General features: G+C 45.7%; 1 protein-coding gene across 1 annotated transcript in view; it reads left to right on the top strand.

Moving 5' to 3' along the window:
* The window catches only part of DOCK5 (dedicator of cytokinesis 5), a 146206-nt gene that overhangs the window by 63417 nt on the left and 67517 nt on the right, over positions 1-15272 (top strand). Inside the window, 5 exon segments of the mRNA XM_056571148.1 lie at positions 4378-4430; positions 6071-6167; positions 6250-6398; positions 11863-11941; positions 11943-11999. Of these exon segments, the coding sequence (XP_056427123.1) occupies positions 4378-4430; positions 6071-6167; positions 6250-6398; positions 11863-11941; positions 11943-11999 (435 nt within the window).

The raw sequence follows: 15272 nt of genomic DNA, 5'->3' as shown, positions 1-15272 counted from the left end.
CAAAGGGAAGAGCCCCCCCCCCCCCCCCCCAGACACTGTGCAGAGGCCTAATGAAGGTCCTGATAACTGGTGCATGACCTTGAATTCCTTATGTCATGTACACTTGGCCTATGGGGTTACCGTATTTCTTATGGGATGATCTCATTAAATATATGTCAGGTGTGTATACAGTGATTAAGATTACAATGCAGTTTGTAGAGGACGTGTACATGTTTTGAATGGATAAGGGTTGGGGTCTCAGCTCCTCTAGTCCCCCAAACAACCCTGGTGTGACATTGACAATTTCTCCTGAAATTTTTTCACCAATAATAAAATGTATTCTGAGTTTTCCGGTGACCTCATTGTCGTGTATGAGATGATGTGATGTGACATGGTGCATTATCCTGCTGGAAGGATCATCAGAAGATGAGTCCACTGTTGTCATAAAGGGATGGACATGGACAGCAAAAAATGCTCAGGGTGTCTCATTTCAATGAGGTGTCCTGGTATCGGACATGGTCCTGTACCTTGTGTCGTAAGTCCCCATAGCCAGAGTTCCTTCGTCCTGATAGGAATCTCTTAATGGGATAACCCCTAGTCGCCTCTTCCTTCTTTAATTTAATGAGTATATTGTATATATTTTATTTTATAAAGGTTACATCCAGGACCTTAGGTCATGTGATATACAGTAAATGTGTTGCTATGGTTAAGGACCTTCCAGGTCACGTGATTGTGCCACCTGATGTACCACAGGTTTGGGGATCCAATAAGCTTTCAGCCTGCCCCCTTGCCATATAAGGGCGGTGTTTCCAATCATCTCTCTCTTGGGTTCCGGACTAACAGAGTGAACACGGCTCCCTGCATACCTACAAGACAAATCTAGGCCTGAAGCCTATTTCTTCAGCATCTTGCTAACCGTGAGTTTATCCAACTCTTTCCTAAAATCCTACGTGACTACTGAACCTAAACCAAACCCCTAAATTCAGTGGAACAACGTAAAACAAGCCTCAAAGCTTATTCCCTACAAGGTCCCAACCAACCTGTGAGGAGCCTAAGTACCGGTCCTCTGTATAGACTGTTTGCCGATTTCATCCTGCATAAAACCTGCAATAAAGTTATTTCCAGTTTACTGCAATTCTGGTTGTGGACAATCCTTTATTCCTCCCTATCGTTCCTGGATCGGGTGGCGGTAGGATATATATATGAAGAGGAACCCGCCCCCTGGCGTCACAACGGTTAAGGGTTAATGCAACACCCTTTCATCACTGCACAGCTACACCCTTTTCACCCTACACCCCCCAAGCTACCACATAGCTAATGCTCAATTGGTACTAACAAAATGTCCCCAACCGATTACACCACTATCCGCATTTACTGCTGATACAAGGCAGGATGGATCAGTGGTGTCCCGGTACAGGACCTGGTCCTGTCACTTGTCTAAGGTCCCCGCAGCTAGAGTCCCTTCAGGTCTATAGGGCTCTCCTGTAGGGCTTAGCCCTAGTCACCTCATATAAATGTGTTATTTAGTGTACATATTAATTTAATGTATAGGAAATATATGTATAGGACCTTAGAGGTCACGTGATACACAGTTGCAATGTATGATATGCTTAAGGACCTTTCGAGGTCATGTGATGTACCCAGAGTTCACTGGGTTCATAACTTACAGGTTTGCCAACCAATGAGCTTAGTCCAGCCCCTTATTATATAAAGGGCTGTAGTCTGTCAATTCTCTCTCTTGTTCCTGCACTGCAAAGCAAAGCACATCTCACCATCTCATCAGCATCATCAATTCATCTAGGCCCAAAGCCTAAGAACCTGCAGCCACAAAATGTGAATTACTCAAAGCTCAAACTACTGAATTCTGTGTGACTACTATCAGCTCAAATATTCTAAAATAGTAGCACAGTGGCTAGCATCAAAAGCTCATTGCTTCCAAGTCCCAGCAAACCTGTGAGGAACCTGTATCCCGGTTCGCTCCTGAAAAGACTGTTATGTTCAATACCGTTGCATAAAATCTGCAAGTAAAGTTTCTTCAGTTTACTTCATAAAATCTGCTGTGGACATTCTGTTATTTCTCCCTACCGTTTGTGGGACGGTTGGCGGTAGGAACATTACTATTGAGGAAACCGCACCCTGGCGTCACGACATTAAAGGGTTAATACCACCAGACCCTACACTATTACCGCAACACCCTAGACACCATTACTCTCTCCCGCCACCACTGATCCATGCTTTTGTGTTGTTTATGACGAATTCTGACCCCGCCATCTGAATGTCACAGCTGAAATCGACACTCATCAGATCAGGCAACGTTCCTCCAGTCTTTCATTGTCCAATTTTGATAACCTGTGTGAATTGTAGCCTCAGTTTCTTCTTCTTAGCAGACAGGAGTGGCCCCTATGTGGTCTTCTGCTGCTGTAGCCCATCTGCTTCAAGGTTAGGCTTGCTGTGCTTTCAGAGAGGGTATTCTGCACTTGGTTGTAATGAGTAGTTATTTGAGATACTGTTGCCTTTCTGTCATCTCAAACCAGTCCACCCATTTTTTTTATCAAGATAATGTGTAAAGTGGCTTCATTTGGTATATGAGATGCAATGGAGCAGTAAAAAAAATCCCTGTATGACTCAGTGAGCTCATATATAACAATATATTGCCTTCTGTGCGATCCCCGCTCTTTACCGTATATCACATCAGCCACTTAATTGAATTCCCCTGAGAATTTCACAACATCACATACCTCAGGTGCAGTATAACATGTCAGTGGGATGATTTTCTGCCTTGTTTAGCAGATTCTGCCATAGAAGTATGAAAACCCGTACCAGCCACCATTATTCTTTCCCTGGAGGGAACCTGCAGCATAATATATAGCATTTATTTGTGGAATGCTTGCCAGATCTCTACTGGCCCCTAGTGGTCTTCTAATTAAATTAAAGTGTTTTTCTGTAGTTTAGCGTATACCTGTCATATCACAGGAAAAATAATGCTTCTATTTACTATGTCACCAGGTCATGCAGATTCTTTACATGTCTTTTTTTATGTGTTTAGTTTCTGTATTTGGCTTACAAATCCCGTTGTTGTGCTGCTCACTCATTCTGACATCCATTGCTCAGGAAGGGGCGTGTCCAAGGCAAACCCTTCCTCACACACCATGCATTCACTTCCTTCCTTAGTCTGCTGTACTGTGCTGGGTCTCCTCATCCAATCACTGCAGGCTGCTCTGTAACCCCCTCCTCTCTGTTTTATTGCTGCAGTCTGATAGTTAAAGGGTAGCTCCCACCATCCTATATATATTTTTTTTATAGCCTGTTCTCCCCCCCCCCCCCCCCCCCCCCGCCCGCTACGGCACTAGCCCGTTCCCTCCTCCCCCCCGCCGCCCCGCATACCCCGTTCCCTCATTACACTTGCAGTTACTGCAGAGTCCGGCAGCGGGCGTGCAGGGACAGCGGCGGCAACGAGGCGGCGGCGATGTGCGGGAGGATTGGCCTCCCAGCCAGTGGCCGGGGAGCCAATGTGCTCGCTCCCGCCTGTCTGATTGACAGGCAGGGAGCGAGTGCAGCCTAACTGAAAAAGGACTGATTGCCACTCCAAAATCAGTCCTTTTTCAGTAACCGGATTTTAAATGTAAATTAAACCTTTTTAATGAAAAAAAATATAATCAAAGTATATTAGAGATATGTTGTAGTACATAAGTACTGCAACATATCAAAAAATAAAGTTGGTGACAGTGCCCATTTAAGGTGGGACTAGCACTCCTCTGTGCTCACTCCTGTCCTAACTGGACTTTGTCCCAGCCTGTGGTTTAGATGGGACAAAGGTGATGCTGCAGGCGGACAGGAATATGTTCTGGATGGTATGGGGACTCCTCTAAAAAGGAGATAACTTTTTTTATAAAAGTACATTAGAAAAGTTAAAGGGGTATTCCAGCCATAGACATCTTATCCAATGTCCAAAGAAATGCCGGGTGCTGCGTGGAGATCGTGGGGGTCCCAGCGGTGGGCTCCCTGCCATCAGACATCTTATCCCCTATCCTTTGGATAGGGGATAAGATGTCTATGGCCGGAATTCCCCTTTAATGTTTTTAATGTACAATGTTTAAAAAGGTTTTGATTCTGACAGTGCCCATTTGAAGGGGTTATTCAGGAATGAATAAATAAAAAAAGGCAAATTTCTTCCAAAAACAGCACCACACCTGTCTTCAAGTTGTGTGTGTGGTATTACAACTTAGCTCCATTCACTTCAATGGAATGAAGTTGCAATACTACTCACAACCTGAGGACAGGTGTGGCACTGTTTTTTTTTTTTTTCTTAAATCAGCTCTGCTTTTTCGAATCCTGGATAACCCTAAAGCTGGTCCTGACCCTACACATAGTGATCACTCTTTGCTTTTGTCTTTACAGGGCATATTCCCAGCTACTTATATTCACCTGAAAGAAGTGACTGACGACAGAGGGTAAGCGTATGATATCCAGCAGCTGGTGTATGTTTCATTATTGTCTGTCAAACAAAATTTAAAAATATATATATATAACTATTTTCCTGTGTTAGAAACTGTATTTTGCTGTTTGTTCTGTGTTCTTCTTTGTGATGACAGCTATGGTGTCGGCCATTATCAGCTGACACCTTTAATAGCTATGATTATGAAAATGCTGTATTTTATTAAGAGGGGATTGTCTCAACGTAAAAAATCCTATCCATGTACCATATTGAGAGTAATCAATAATCAGAACTATTGTCTGTGTTTTTTTTTATTATTGATTAGGACAGTGTTTCCCAAGCAGGGGGCCTCCAGCTGTTGCAAAACTACATCTCCCAGCATGTCCGAACAGCCATTGGCTTGCTGGGAGTTGTCATTTTGTAAAAAAAAGAAAAAAGTATCACTGCAATTCTGGAGCATAGGAAAGTTGGTTGGCATCACTTGTAACTTTATTCACAGCTTATAGTGCCTGACACTTCTGGGAAGCAAATACAGAATAAACCAATTTAATAAGTACCTGTCATGATCTTGTTAAATTTTATAATCCTCCCAGTTCACTGCCGCCATCATGATAAACCACCCCCTGCCTTTATTTTTATTATTTTTTAGTTTTCTACCTTGATATTTCTCTGTATTTTCTGCTCAGTCTCAGTCAGATTCACAGACTGGGAAGGGGCGTTACCCAGCAGGCTGTGACATCATCTGGAGCCATATAGGGGAGAACTTCCTCCCTCACTCTGCTACGGCTGCCCACACACCCCTCAGCACTCCAGACTGAATTTCCTAAATTTGGACTTCTGCCAGGCCAACAGGAGTCCAAAGTCTGTACAAGAGATAGGAGGAAAATGTGCTCTGGACAAGTAGGGAGACACCTAGTGGAAGCTTTTTTAAACACAAACAAAACATAGAAAACTTATTTTTTTATAAAACAAAGTACATTAGAAATATTTTTTTATTTACCATAAGGAGGGCAATAGCAAAAATTAGTTTTAATGAGAGTTACCATTTAAGGTTTATATTGGTTAAATGCTTTTTAATGTTAGATTAAAGGGGTACTACCGTGGAAAACTATTTTTTTTTAAATCAACTGTTGCCAGAAAGTTAAACAGATTTGTAAATTACTTCTATTTAAAAATCTTAATCCTTCCAGTACTTTTTAGGGCTATATACTACAGAGGAAATGCTTATCTTTTTAGATTTCTCTGATGTCATGACCACAGTGCTCTCTGCTGACCTCTGCTGTCTATTTTAGGTACTGTCAGGAGCAGCATATGTTTGCTATGAGGATTTTCTCCTGTTCTGGGCAGTTCTTAAAATGGACAGCAGAGGTCAGCAGAGAGCACTGTGGTCCTAACATCAGAGAAATCTAAAAAGATAAACATTTCCTCTGTAGTATATAGCCCCTAAAAAGTACTGGAAGGATTAAGATTTTTTAATAGAAGTAATTTACAAATCTGTTTAACTTTCTGGCACCAGTTGATTTAAAAAAAAAAGTTTTCCATGGTAGTACCCCTTTAAGGACACTTAAAGGGTCTTTGATGGGTATGACGGTGTTGCTGTATTACAGTGTTAGGGTTTTATCATTTCGGCTTTCAGTCTTTATACTTCTTTCTTAGGCACCATGAGCCGGCGGTACTCAGCGAGCTTCCCCTGGTGCAGGAGCTTACCGGTACATTGCGGGAATGGGCGGTTCTCTGGCACTTCCTATATGTGGTGAGTTCAGCTCTCCCTCTGTCCTGACCTACAATGGATTCTTATTACAACCCGCTCATTATTACCTGTATATTTCATACAGCAAAATCAGCGGCCCCTGTTCATCCAGATACAAGACATGATGACCCAACTCATGGACTGGCGCTCGCAGATCATGTCGGGCACCCTTCCCAAGGATGACTTAGCCGAACTGAGGAGAAAAGTGACAGCGAAGATAGACTATGGAAATCGGTACGGCCATTGAAGGTTATTGGAAATGAAGTTCCAAATTGGTTTACATCTGAAATAAAAAAATATATATATACTATATATATATATATATATATATATATATATATATATATTATTTTGTATTTTATGAAACAACATTTTTTGGAGTCCTGAATAAAAAGCTCCAGTTAGGTATACCGCTCAGACCTATGCATCTCCATGGCGGTATTTTAATTTTTTTTACAGTTTGTATGTTAGCAAAATGCAAGAGGTCAAATGAAAGTATGAATGGAGGATCTGACTACAGGTTTGTTGTCTGTAACCATGGAAACGCATAATGGTAGATTTATTTTTGTAATTATAACTATTGTTATCAATGCATGACTAGGGTATCATCCACCTGCGCTGTGACCCTTCTTCCTACCTACTCCCCCGATAAAAGACACGGACCACATACTTTTGGTATAAAGGCCACAGCGGCCATTTTATTCAAAACATCATAACTTAATACTCAAATATTAATTAACCTTTAAATAACATTTAACATACTCAGGTAACATTACCTGACCACACATATCCATATACAAACAAACTAGTGCAAATATCCTTTAACTCGACTCTACCACCTAGCCAGAGAGAGGACTTGGAGGCATCCCAAATTTTCCTCGGGTCTCCTACTTTGCCCTGGGTCGTCCCTTCCCTTAACCCCAGGGCACCGCCTTCAGAGACCCCCGCCCCTTTGGGCCTCTCCCGCAGGGTTTCACCACACGAGGCTGGGTACCGCCCCCAGCCTCACCATCCCATTCAGTGCCAACTCTCTCCAATTGTCTCCAAGTCCCCCTCTAGCTCCTGCCACCAACAGCCTCTTGTAACTCCTTACAAGCGGCCGCTCCCCCACAACTGAACCGCCCTCTCCAACACGTCCCGTATTTCCCATGCCCAAAGATCTGTCCCAATGGGATTCAAATGGACCCCATCAGGCCCCAAAAACTCGGAAGAGGCCACCTCCAGTTCCCTGTGCCTGACCACCAGGCCCCCGTTCCTAGCAACAAAACGACTGACAACTCTATTAACTTTTGCCCGCGCCCTGTTCAGGCTAGCCACCGACCTTGCCCGCTTCCATTTAAGTCTGGCCACAATGTCCGACCATATGATAAAAATCCCCGGAAACGACGTCCAGATTCTCAACAGATCCAACTTTAATGTCCCTCATCAAGGACCTGGCCGTCCTACCCCCCAAGTCGTTGCCCCCCACGTGAAGGACTAAAACATCGGGGGCCCTATCAAGGTCGACATATTTCTGTAAGAACGGAAGAACTCCCCCCCACAGCAACCCACCTTGTCCCTGCCACCTCACCTGTGCCGCCTCCCTGGAAAACCCCAATTGCCGCCCATCCGGGCGCACCGCGGCCCTCGCCGCACCCCTCACCACATATGAGTGTCCCAGGATCCATATCAGGCACGGCGCAGCACCTGAAAAACATAAACAACAAAAAAAACCTTACAGCAACAAACCCACCGAAATTACATCAAATGAGGACGCACATATAAATTAAATCTATCAGATTCCCACCGACCTATCCGCCGTATAGCATCCGGTCCCAGCCCCCACCTTGCAGCCTCAGTAGCAGCCCCAATCCTGAATGAATGGGAACTAAAGTCCCCAATACCCCTACCCAGTTTTTTCAAGGCCAACTGGAAAACACGGATAAACTGAAACCGAGATAAAAATTCCCCACTTTCGTGCATCAGCAATGGCCCCTCCATTGCCGGGCGAATAGCCACGTACGCCCTAAAACAAGACACCGGGCACATACCCGACCCAACCAACGGCGCCAATCTCACCACAAAACCTCGACCCAACTGATCTGTCTTTGAGCGCCGGACCACACATGCCAAATTAACCCCGTCATCAGTCACATCAGACACCAACAACCCTCCCACCGAGACCTTACTCGGCGCCACCAATTCAGACACCCGAAACGCTCCAAAAAACGCTAATGAAAAAGCAAGCCAAAACAGAACCAGCTCAAAATTCGAAACACACACCCAGGACAAAACACCACCCAACTCCACTAACAAAGAAAAAGACACCGGCCTCCTGGAGTCCCTAACCTGCAGACCCCTCCGAAAACCCCTAGCCGCCTTTCTAACCAAAAACGACTTAGTAGCGTCCGACATTCCCCGTACCTGAAACCAAAACGCCAAAGCCGACAGGCGCGGGCTAAGTCCGGACCCGGACACCCCGTCCTCAAACAACCTCCCCACAAAACACAAGACTGCCGCCTCCCAATCCCCCACAGACTGCAACACACCCATACCTGCTACCAGCTCTTCCCACTCTTTCCAGCACTTACAATAGCCGGCCCAGGTGCTCGCACAGACCGACCGCCTGACAAGCCCAAAAGCCGCCGTTAAACCACTCTTCACAGCTCCTCCAGACATGCGATCCCTTCGACCTCCGCTTCCGGTGCCAACGCCCGAAATCGACCCCACTGGAAACGAGAAAGGGAGTCAGCTATTTCGTTCTGAACCCCAGGGACATGCAAGGCAACAAACTGCGCATTAAGACGCAACCCCCTCAACATCAGCTGCCGCAACAAACACACAACCAGCGGCGAATTCGCCGTCTGTGCATTAATTGCTTGCACCACCCCCAGATTATCGCACCGAAAGCACACCTTCCTGTCCCGGAGCCTATCCCCCCAAATCTCAACCGCCACCAGAATAGGAAATAATTCCAATAATGCCAAGTTCCGCACCAGCCCCGCCGACCTCCACTCATCCGGCCATGCACCGACGCACCATTCCCCCTGCCAATATGCTCCGAACCCTTGGCTCCCAGACGCATCAGTAAACAACTCCAGATCCCAATTAGACACTTGCCACCCCATGATGACCGACCTCCCATTATAGACCTCCAAAAATTCCGCCCACACCGCCAAGTCGGCTCGCAGTTCCGCAGTCAAGCGAACATAATGCCGCGGCCTGATCACCCCCGCGGTCGCTGCCGCCAACCTGCGGCAGAAAACACGACCCATTGGCATGATGCGACAGGCAAAATTCAGCCTGCCCAACAATGACTGCAAGTCCCTAAGCTGCAACTTCCGCACCCCAGCCGCCGACGGCCACCGCCACCTTTAATTCACTCAGTTTTTCCTCAGGCAGCCGGCACTCCATGGCCACCGTGTCTATTACCAAGCCCAAAAACTTCAATTGAGTGGACGGCCCCTCCGTCTTGTCGGGCGCCAAGGGCACACCAAAGGCACCCCAAAGCCGGCCGCCACCCTCTCCATAGTCTGCAATAACACCGAACACAATGCCGAACCACCCGGACCCACGAACAAAAAATCGTCCAGGTAATGCAGCACCGAATCAACTTGAGACTCGGCCCGCACTACCCATTCCAGAAACCTGCTAAAACACTCAAACAGTGCGCACGACACCGAGCACCCCATAGGTAAACATTTATCCACAAAATACTCCTCCTCCCAACAACACCCCAACAACACAAAACTATCCGGGTGCACCGGCAAAAGGCGAAACGCCGCCTCAATATCCGTCTTAGCCAAGAGCGCCCCCCTCCCGTATTTCCGGACCCAATTCAGCGCCGCATCAAAAGAGGTATACGTCACTGCGCACACCTCTGGATCAATCCCGTCATTCACCGAGCCTCCCACCGGATGTGAAAGGTGGTGAATGAGCCGGAATCTATTCGGCTCCTTCTTCGGAACGAGCCCCAAAGGGGACACCCGCAATTCCGGCAAAGGAACCTCCGGAAATGGGCCCGCCATGCGGCCCAGAGACACCTCCTTCAACAACTTCTCCCTAACCACCTCCGGGTGTCGCAGAGCCGACACCAAATTCCTAACCACCCCCTGCGGTTTAACATTGGCACACGGGATACGAAATCCTAACTCAAACCCCTCCCTCAACAGTCGGGCATCCCCCCTATTTGGGTACTTGTCAAAAAACGGCCCCATCCTTGCCACTCTCACTGGCGTTACCCGCCTTGTGCTCAACCTCTGATCCCCCTGTCTTCCCCTTTTTAAAACAGCGGGACAAACTGTGAGAACCTCCGCACCGGAGCATTCATGCTTAAAACGGCATCCCTCCCTGAATCGGCTCTGCCCCTCATTGAACTGCCAGCAGCACCCTTTACCTGTCCCTGCCGGCCGACCGGACCCAGATCCGGTCGCACCGGCCCCGTCCTGAAAGGACTGGCCCCCACCCTTCGGTGCCGCCATCAACCTCATCCACAGCCCAATGTCCTTATGATCCCAGCGTAAGGAAGGCCTAACCCGCCTTCCTCTGCCGGAACTGTTCATCATACCGCAACCAAGCGGTACCCCCATAACCCTGTACGCCTCCCCCACCGAATCCATGTAGCAAAAAAGACCTGAACATTCTCAGGCGCTTTCTCCCAATGACACTGGCTAGATGGCGAAGGCCTGCAACCAATTGGAAAACGTCCGGGGGTGTCAATCGATACCGCCGACGCTCCTCCTTCTCCTTCTTAGACTCGTCCGGCTTCACCCTGTCTAAATTTCTTCAGAGGCAAGAGAGAAAATTATCTCCACATACTCATCCTTCCATATTTTCTCCCTGACCTCCGCCTTCAAATGAGCCCCCAGTGACCCTTCAAAGCAGACATAAACCTCCCCCCCTCGCTCTCGGAACATCAGAGCGGAGGGACAGCCGTATTGTCCCGGATCGCATTGCGGCCTTCTCTCCCCGCAGCCGCGACAGCGCCGCTTGTCTCCGCCACCCGCTGCACATCCGGTGGATTCCTCCCTGCCCTCAGGAGTGGGATCGGAGGGTGCAGGTGGGTAGCAGGAGGGTCCCGCAAGGGACTCGCATGGCGGCGGCGGGTGCATGGAATTACCTCGGGCTCAGACGCGAAGGGGGCCTGGATCGGCGGGCACTGACCTGGGGGCCCCGGATCCCCCTGCAGCGCTCCCGGCCTGAAGTCCTTGCAAGCTGCGGGCACCAGCCAGTCAGTGCCCCTCGCCACAACCTCGTCCGGACCCTCCTCATCAGATCTTCCAGCGCAGCATCCATGGTAAGCAACTTTCTCCCTCTGTGTCTCCTCGGCCACTGGTCACTACCACACTGTCCCCCATATTTATAACTACCCTAACTCTCCACCCCTTGTCCCCCATCTGCCCTCCCTGAACTTTCCCTGACCCAGGACGCTCTGCAGAGCTGTCCCCTGTCCATGGACCCCCTCCCCTCCCATACTGTCCGGTCCCGGGGTTGTCTTTAGGTCAGTGTTTCCCAACCAGTGTGCCTCCAGCTATTGCAGAACTGCAACTCCCAGCATGCCCAGACAGCCGTTGGCTGTCTGGGCATGCTGGGAGTTGTAGTTCTGCATAGCTGGAGGCACACTGGTTGCGAAACACTGCATTAGGGCGATAGAATATGGCTACAAAGTGTGACCATTTTAGTCATCGATATTTCTGTCTCTTGGTTCGTCTTGGAACAGACTCCTTGGTTTGGATCTTGTGGTCAGAGATGAAAACGGGAATATCCTTGACCCAGACGAGACTAGCGTGATCACCCTGTTTCCGATCTCATGAGACGGCCTCTTGGCGAATCGATGAATGGATACAGGAAGAGAAGGTATAGAGCGCTATGGAGGCTCGTACTTTGGTATCTACTGTAAAAATGTATTTTGCATACCATCTGACAGCAGCAGGGCACAGGTCCTGAGGAATGCATTGGAACGGAGTTCGTGCACTTTTTCCAGAGCAGGAACACTGTTCCCTTTAGCAGGAGTCCTGCAGGACCAGCCCTTGAGTGGAAGTTCTGGTGCGAGTTCCCACATTTCCCCCCCCCCCCCAGGCCTTGAGCCCAGCATCGTCAAATTAAAAGGAATTGGTCTATGGGGCGAAATGATTTGTCGCCCATAATAATCTTTATTAGAATACTTTGGGCAAATGAACGCCACTGGTGCAATGTCTTGTACAGGAATTCTTATTTGAGGAGGTCCAGTGTGGCCCATAACTATTACCTCATGTTTCCAGACTCGATATAGAGATTATTTTTCCTTGAATTGTTAAAGGGGTACGCCGTTTTTTTTTTGTTTTTTTTTTTAAATCAACTGGTGCCAGAAAGTTAAACAGATTTGTAAATTACTTCTATTAAAAAATCTTAATCCTTCCAGTACTTATTAGCTGCTGAATACTACAGAGGAAATTCTTTTCCTTTTGGAACACCGAGCTCTCTGCTGAAATCACGAGCACAGTGCTCTCTGCTGACATATCTGTCCATTTTTAGGAACTGTCCAGAGCAGCATATGTTTTCTATGGGATTTTCTCCTACTCTGGACAGTTCTTAAATGGACAGAGATGTCAGCAGAGAGCACTGTGCTGGTGATGTCAGCAGAGAGCTCAGTGTTCCAAAAAGAAAAGAATTTCCTCTGTGTATTCAGCAGCTAATAAGTACTGGAAGGATTAAGATTTTTAATAGAAGTAATTTACAAATCTATAAAAAACTAAAAGTTGTGCAGCTCACAATTAACTAGCCGAGGTAAGGAGGTTGTACACCTACACCAGGGGTTAGAAATTTAAAGTAATATTTTCAAACAGTAACCAACCCCTCAAGACTAGTATCAGTTACCTGATACATAGATGAAAATAGTATAAAATAGTATAAATAATAATAGTAAATAGCTGGATCGTGCTTCTATTATAGGATACAATTTTATTAAAATGTTGAAAAAATGTCAATTGTTGCAACTTGACCTCTTGGCACAGGGCCCTTGTGCCGAGGAAAAGAAATATACGTACTTAATCATACAAATATAATAAGAACAGTCACCGATACTTAGCATTAATATAAAAATAAATAAAATTGGTGTCACTTTCAATCATCCGGCAACTGATAGTCCAGAAATGTGCTAAAGTCCCGTAAATAATATCCCATAATTTCTATTTAAAATATCCCATAATATCCCATAATTTCTATTTAAAAATCTTAATCCTTCCAGTACTTATCAGCTGCTATACGCTCCAGAGGAAGTGGTGTAGTTCTTTCCATTCTGAGTGTCAGGAACTATAATAAATATAATAAGAACAGTCACCGATACTTAGCATTAATATAAAAATAAATAAAATTGGTGTCACTTTCAATCATCCGGCAACTGATAGTCCAGAAATGTGCTAAAGTCCCGTAAATAATATCCCATAATTTCTATTTAAAATATCCCATAATATCCCATAATTTCTATTTAAAAATCTTAATCCTTCCAGTACTTATCAGCTGCTATACGCTCCAGAGGAAGTGGTGTAGTTCTTTCCATTCTGAGTGTCAGGAACTGTCCAGAGGTTTGTTATTGGGATTTGCTCCTGCTCTAGACCGTTCCTGACATGGACAGAGGTAGCAGCAGAGAGCACTGTGGTTAGACAGGAAAGAACTACACAACTTCCTTTTTTTTAATAGAAATAATTTTCAGATTTGTGTAACTTTCTGGCACCAGTGGATTTGAACACATTTTCTTTTCCTTGGGAGTACCCCTTTAACATCCCTTTGTGTACGAGATCAAATTTTTAATCTAGAATAAAAAAAAAGATACACTTAGATTGTATGGTTCAAAAAGGATGCATGTCGATCAAGTTCAACCAGTGCTCGTTTTAGTGTGGGACATAGATGAGCCCTGATTTTCTCTGGCCTTTTACTTCCTTCCTGCTAGAGAAAGAAAGATGGATAGGGAGAGAGAGAGTATGAGAGACGCAGCTAAAATAATTTGAATATCTTTCTGGAACAGAATATTGCTGTCCTTCTTTGAGTCAGTCCTGTGATCACAGCAGCATCGGCATTGATCAGTCTCTGCAAAATAGTGACCTTGACCAGGCTGCTGTTTTGTATCTATAACACAGCAGACAAGTATTACATCTTACTGTTAGTAGTTTAGTAGGGAGCAGCGGTCTACAGTGCAAATAGCTATATATTGATGAGAAAGAATTAGAGTACCTGTCATCAAACCATGTTTTCTAGACTAACTCAGATTATAGTCCCTAACTACTCCTAACACCCCTCCTGCCCTTAAAGAGGTACTCCGGTGGAAAACTATATATTTTTTTTTTTTATCAACTGGTGCCCGAAAGTTAAACAGATTAGTAAATTACTTCTATTAAAAAAATATTAATCCTTCCAGTACTTATTAGCTGCTGAATACTACAGAGGAAATTCTTTACTTTTTGGAACACAGATCTCTCTGCTGACATCATGAGCCCAGTGCTCTCTGCTGACATCTCTGTCCATTTTAAGAACTGTCCAGAGTAGGAGAAAATCCCCATAGAAAACATATGCTAAAACATATGCTGCTCTGGACAGTTCCTAAAATGGACAGAGATGTCAACAGAGAGCACTGTGGTCATGATGTCAGCAGAGAGCACTGTGTTCCAAAAAGAAAAGAAATTCCTATATATAGTATTCAGCAGCTAATAAATACTGGAAGGATTAAGATTTTTTTTAATAGAAGTAATTTACAAATCTGTTTAACTTTCTGGCTCCAGTTGATTAAAACAAAAAAAAAGTTTTCCACCAGAGTACCCCTTTAAAAAAAAGTTTCTGAGCTTTAAAAAGCTGTTTATCATACCTTTCCCTTGCTCACATTGTGTGAGCTCCCGGTGGGCGTTCCTCAGCAGGCGTGACATCACTGAAGCCTGTGAGAGCTGTGCCTCCCCGTGCCCAGCATGCACTTCCTGAGTTTGGTCTCCTGCCAGGCTGGGAGGAGACCAAACTAACTGTTTGACTTGCGCAGGGAACAGAACAGAGCCACCTAGTGGCTGTTTTTTTAATCACATTAAAAATATATAAAGGTTGAGAATTTTAACATAGCAAAAGTGTCTTATGATTACATAAGGAACAATTTATTGAAAGTTTAGTTTG

This window comes from Hyla sarda, chromosome 4 (assembly GCF_029499605.1).
Source record: "Hyla sarda isolate aHylSar1 chromosome 4, aHylSar1.hap1, whole genome shotgun sequence".
Lineage (NCBI taxonomy): Eukaryota > Metazoa > Chordata > Amphibia > Anura > Hylidae > Hyla > Hyla sarda.
This window is presented reverse-complemented; position numbering and strand designations above follow the sequence as displayed.